The sequence below is a fragment of the Physeter macrocephalus genome, chromosome 17 (genome assembly GCF_002837175.3).
Source record: "Physeter macrocephalus isolate SW-GA chromosome 17, ASM283717v5, whole genome shotgun sequence".
Classification (NCBI taxonomy): Eukaryota; Metazoa; Chordata; class Mammalia; order Artiodactyla; family Physeteridae; genus Physeter; species Physeter macrocephalus.
In genome coordinates, this window is record NC_041230.1 from 29180628 (window position 1) to 29186975 (window position 6348).

Consider the following 6348-nt stretch of genomic DNA (forward strand, 5'->3'; position numbering starts at 1 on the left):
ATGCAGGGGACGTGGGTTCGAGCCCTGATCAGGGATGATCCCACATGCCGCGGAGCAACTAGGCCCGTGTGCCACAACTACTGAGCCTGCGTTCTAGAGGCCGCGAGCCACTAGCCCGTGCACCCTAGAGCCCGTGCTCTGCAACAACAGAGGCCACTGCAATGAGAAGCCTGCGCACCACAACGAAGAGGAGCCCCCACTCGCTGCAACTAGAGAGAGCCTGTGCGCAGCAACAAAGTCTCAACGCAGCCAAAAATAAATAAATAAATATTTAAAAAAGAGAGCGGTCATCTTGAGTGGCCTGACCATATACTCAAGTTCTTCTTGTGGGATAAATCGCTGTCTCCCAGTCAGTTTCCCATCCACAGAGAAGCATGTTAACTTGATCTTGTTCACAGCAGCTCTCTCTCTCCTCTATTCCCTTCTCCAAGGGTCTCTTCCTGATGTTTGAATTTAGAAACCACAAGTGTCTGCACTAAAGCAAAAAATCACACCCAGAATGAGTGGCTAGGTCTTAAATTTTAAATAACCAGGAAACTCCCAGAAGTACTTTTGTTTGCAGCTGGTGAGGTTTCTTACATTTTGAGTGATGGAACCAACTCTGACTGAAGCCAAAGGTGAATTAACTCAAAATACACAGGTAGCTCCTGTCATCTGGGAAAAGCTGAAGACCAGACAGGGAGGATAGGAATGTCCTGAATCTGAACAACTTAAGAATCCATCGACGAATGAATGAATCAAAACTTGTGAGATATATATATATGTGATATATATATATTCCATATATATATGTGATATATATATATATTCCATATAATAATATGGAACATTATTTGACCATTAAAAAAAACAAAAAAATAATATGGAAAATTATTTGGCCATTAAAAAAAACAGAAAAAACGAGGAAATCCTACCACTCTGCGAAAACATGGATGACCCCTGAAGTCATTATGCTAAGTGAAATAAGTCAGACAAATACTGTAAGATCTCGCATGTGAAATCTTAAAAAACAAACAAGCAAACAAACCTTTTTGAAAAAGAGGTCAGACTTGTAGTTTCCTTGGGGGTGGCGGGGGTGGAGGTGGGGGTGGGTTGGGTGGGGGGCGGAATTGGAGGTAGGTGGTCAAAGAAGTACAAACTTCTAGTTATAAAATAAATAAGTACTAGGGACGTAATATACAACATGATGACTGACTAACACTGCTGTATGATACATAGGAAAGTTGTTAAGACAGTAAATCCTAAGAGCTTTCATCTCAAGAAAAACATTTTTTTCCTTTCTTCTTTTCTTCTTTTTTTATTGTATCTATATGAGAAGACGGATGTTAGCTGAACCTACTGTGGTAATGATTTTACAATATATGTAAATCAAACCATCAGGCTGTACACCTTAAACTTACACAGTCATGTTGTCAATTATTTCTGAATTAAACTGGCGGGAAAGAAAGGATATGAGCAACGGGAAGGAATGATGGGTGTGGTCAGTGTGCGGAAGTTGTGAGGCATCTGACCCTGTTTTCTCTCTTTCTCCCTCCATTCCATTGCTCTTCTATCAGGATGCTTTCAGCTGCAGGTAATGGAGATCAGGACTTAAGTAACAAAGGTATGTCATTATGTCACGTAACAAGAATTCTGGAGATAACTGATTTGGGGGTTGATTTGGCAACACCAGCATATCACAGTTTGCATCTCTGATTCTTCTGATTCTTGGACTCTTCAGCCACAAGAGGTCTGTTCCATCTCCAAATACAATAGATTCTCCCCACCAGTATTGCAAGGAAGAAAGAGGGACCAAAGGACGGAGTTGGGGGTGGGGTTCCTTTATTAAGGAGCCGCCTATCATCCTTCCCCTTATACTCATTGGTTGGGACTGGGTCAAATGGCCACCCCTAGCGGCAAGGAAGGCTGGGAGAGTCTCTGGCATAAGGGATGGGAAGAGCAGTGATTGGCTTACAGCAGGGCTTCATCCCCTGGGGCTGGGCATGTTGCTGCCCAGAACTAAATCAGGGTTGTTCTAGCAAGGAGGATGGGGCAATAGCTCTCAAGATTCAGATTCCCAGGAAAGAATCAATGGGCCTAGCTTGAGTCATCGTGTTTGAGTCACAATATATGATTGAAAGGTAATCTTCTGAAAGGAAGCAGGATCCTGTGGCTGGAAGAAGGGCGATGGAAGCTGAGTGCAAAAGAGACACAGCTCTACCTCCCTCCCCCATTGACCTTTTCAGATAGCACGACAGGCTACATAATTTGTGGGGCCCAGTGCCAATAAAAATGTGAGAACCCTGTTCACAAATTATTACTAATTTAAAGATGGTGGGACTTCCCTGGTGGCGCAGTGGTTGAGAGTCTGCCTGCCAATGCAGGGGACACGGATTCAAGCCCTGGTCCAGGAAGATCCCACATGCTGCAGAGCAACTAAGCCCGTGTGCCACAACTACTGAGCCTGTGCTCTAGAGCCCGTGAGCCACAACTACTGAGCCCACGTGCCACAACTACTGAGGCCCGGGTGCCTAGAGCCCGTGTTCCGCAACAAGAGAAGCCACCGCAACGAGAAGCCTGCGCACCGTAACGAAGAGTAGCCCCCACTCGCCACAACTAGAGAAAGCCCGTGCACAGCAGTGAAGACCCAACACAGCCAAAAATAAATCAATAAAAATAAACAAATAAATTTATTTTAAAATAAATAAATAAATAAAGATGGTGACTAGCATGGGGCCATGTGTGACTGCACGAGTCACACACCCATGAAGGCCCTGGGCCTGGCTCAGAATGGAGTGACCATTTCAGGAGAGTCAGCCTTGGGTGGGTGTTTCAGGGTCTGTTTTTGTATGAAATTGGATTAAAGACATTCATGAATGGTGGGGAAAGTTGTGATTTATATTGTTATAATTCACATACGTCCAGGCTTTTATACAAACTATTAGTTAAAGAGCAGCGAAAGAGGTGATCACACCCCATCTTTGTGTATAACCCCAGGCAGAGGCAGAATTCAGAGAAGACAGAGTTCTGAGGGGGCTTCTACTCTAGCCCAGGCAGACTAAGCAGGATGGCACATCGGCTTTATTTCTTGTGCCCATTCAGACTTGGCCGTGCCAGTCTATTATTGGATCATCTCAGTGGCCCTGTACCGTGCAATGTATTATCTCCATGAGGTCACTGAGGCTCAGAGAGGTCATGGCTATCTGTGGAACATGGTCAAGCTGGGATTGGAAGCTAGGCGGTCTGATCCAGAGTTCGTGTATGTCAGCGCTCTGAACTGGCAGCATTAGAACAAGTCCAGTGAGACTGAGGAAACTGTAAGCTGTGGGCTTGGTAAGACCAGACATAAAAGGGCTGTTTTTTAATAATAATAATAATAAAAGATTTGGAGCTTGAAAGAAAAAAAAAATTAATATGATTATCAATATTATCCCATGTTACCAAATTTCTCTCAAGGAAATAATATTTTAATGTTGAAATTATTCTAACTTACTGCTATTTTATAATAGATATTTCTCTAATTTTGGTCAAATAATTTATTACTGTTCATATATGTTAAAATATTTTTTCTAAAGTCATGATTATTCCTCAGGATAAACAAATTGAATAAAATAATTTAATCAAGTGAAAAAAATAATAAATAAATAAATAAAAGGGCTGTTTTTGAGGGACTTAGACTCCTAGGGGTGGTTTGATAAGGGATATCACTCCAGCAACAGAAATGCAGGATGGATTATAGCCCCAAGGATGTCAATAGGAGATCAGTTAGGGAGGCTGAGCCAGAAAATAAACTTAATTTTTCTCACAAAAGTGTCTGTCATACTTGGTCAGTTTCTGAAATTAATCCACTAGCCAGGAACATTTGTCTAAATACTTTTAATTAAAATGCATTATAATAGGATGAAAGCCAGAGTACAAATATAGTATTCATGTTTACTAAGAAAACGGATGAAAATATTCCAGATCGCTGAATACATTTGGATAATGAAATTGTAAACAGCTTCTTGGTTTTAATTTTATTTAAAATATTTATATAGTTAAAAAAATAACTTGCTGTTCACTTTCTACCAAAATGCCGGAAATGTTGAGACATTTTAAATTAGTAGAGATTCAACACACATAAATAAAAGTCCTGTTTCAACTGCAGAATGATAATATTCCTGACCTGTACCACCCATATCTTGGCGATCAACCAGTCCCATTCCATTTGGAGAATAATGTCAGCCTCAAATTCAATTTATCTAATGTCCAAAGTTTGTGAAAGTGTCTAGTTTTATGAGATTTCTCAGTGAAATTAAGACACTGCTAAGCTCATTTCAAAATCAATTTTCTTTCCAGGACAATTCTTAGGAACCTCAAGAAATCTCTCACTTTATATAATAAGCAGTATACATTCAAGGGTTGATATCTAAAAGAATAAGTAAATTTACATAAAAAAGATTCCTTATTAAGTAGGAGCTCACAGTGAAGGTGTCCTTGAAATATTTTGCCATCTACTAAAGAGCAATAAGTTTACTTTATTGATATATCTGAACTACTTGCTAAAGATGGAAGCATTCTCTATGCTTGGGTCATAGAACATATAGTACAAATATGAAAATGAGGAATGGGGATGGTAAAGAAAAAAATTAGCCAAAACCTCCATACTTCTCTTATTTAAAAAGTGTTTACCAGTGAAATTATGTCTGTACAATATTTTTTAATTACAGCATTATTTTTTAACAGCATAAGGTTGGAAACAATGCAAATGGCCATCGATGGGACAGTGGTTAAATGTTATGGTACATCCATACAATGGACTAGATTGCAGTCCTGAAAAAATAAGCACACCCTTTATGTTCTAATAGGAAACAATCTCCAAAATAAATCAAGTGAAAAATAACAGCAGCTCTAGTATGTTACCATTTGTGGTGGGGGGGGGTGGGGGAAGGAAGGAAACAAGAATGAATTTACATATTTCCTTGTGCAAGCTTAAAAATATCTCTGAAACAATAAACAAGAAACTGATAATAGTGGTTGTTTCCAGGAAGGGGACCAGGGAGGTTGGGCGTCTGGAGTAGGAGGGAGAATTTTTACTGGATATCCTTTTGTACACATGTAAATATGTTATTACATTTAAAAATAAATAAAAGCTTTTTAAAAGGTCAAATAATAACATTGCTCATCACTATACTTAATATAATGATTACTCCCATCACATGATATGTCATGGACTAGATGAATCTGCTTGTTACCCTGGGATTTGAAAATGCTTAGACCAGTCTGGGAATTCCCATATTGTTTACTTCTTTTCACAGGGGAAATGAAAGTTCTGCTTTAGTTGAATGGATAAAAACACAACTTTGCCAGCCTTCAAAGGCCCCTTCAGTAGTTCACAAGGTTCCCGTGATTTTATATGAAATGGGCAGGACTGGAATGCCAGGTCTTTTGTATTCATTGTTGCTGATGGAAACAAATGGCCTAATACTAGTTTTTGTTTTTAATCACTGAAGAGCCATTCAGTATGCAAATATAATCCTCTCAATAAATATTCATTTGACTGAATGACTCTTTTTCCTTTTTTTTTTTTTTTTAATTATAAAAGCAACACGACTTGATCTGAAGAAACCTCAGAAACTTCAGTGATGTCGGCCATGAGACTCCACCTTCTAGGCTTAAAGGAAGTTACTACCATCCTCTCTAGAGCAAGGGTGTAAAAAGCAAGTAATAGATTAATCCCTGCTGAGGAGGCTTGGGTACCTGGCAGAGCAGATGCTCAGACCCCTTGCCAGTAAGCCATTTCCATTTTATCTGTTCTAAGATAACAGCATCACTGAGAACGGAGCATAGTCTGGGGAAGATAAGTACGAACTGTCCTAAGGAGCATCGCGTTTCTTACGTGACTGCCCAGCAAACAAAAACAGCATCGGACCACGGGTCAGATGTGCCGGAATTCCCACTTTGTCAAAAAAACAGCGTAGCTGCCCTCGCTTCTGCCGGAAAGGTTTTCTATTCTTGAAATGTGAGAGACAAATTCCTGAGGGGAAAACCCAAACATTCAACAACCGTTTGCTTCTCCAACGAGGCTTCCCGTATGTTGAAGCCCCACAGAAAAGTATTTTGTTCTTAAAAATAATAACAGGCGGGGGGCAGGTAGGGTTCTCTAGTGACGGTGGGAACTTCGGGGCACAAACACTATGAAGTTTGTTAATTTCAAGACCAGCCCTGGGAGGCAGAGAAGCTGACATCAGGGCAGGGTCGCTGGCCGAGCCGCTGAGAGCAACTGAGGCCACTACTGCAGACCAGCGTCTTGGCCTTCTTGCGGTGCAGGGACTCAGGGCTCACGGGGAGCAGGAGAGCGGCGGGGGGTGGGGCGGACGGGGACGGGGT

At 40.9% G+C, this 6348-nt stretch overlaps 1 protein-coding gene across 1 annotated transcript in view; it reads right to left on the reverse strand.

Moving 5' to 3' along the window:
* Nucleotides 1–6171: 6171 nt before the first annotated feature.
* The window catches only part of CNGB1 (cyclic nucleotide gated channel subunit beta 1), a 71420-nt gene continuing 71243 nt past the window's right edge, over nucleotides 6172–6348 (reverse strand). The window contains exon 34 of the mRNA XM_055078912.1: nucleotides 6172–6298. Within this exon, the coding sequence (XP_054934887.1) occupies nucleotides 6172–6298 (127 nt within the window). The remainder of the gene's footprint in view (nucleotides 6299–6348) is intronic.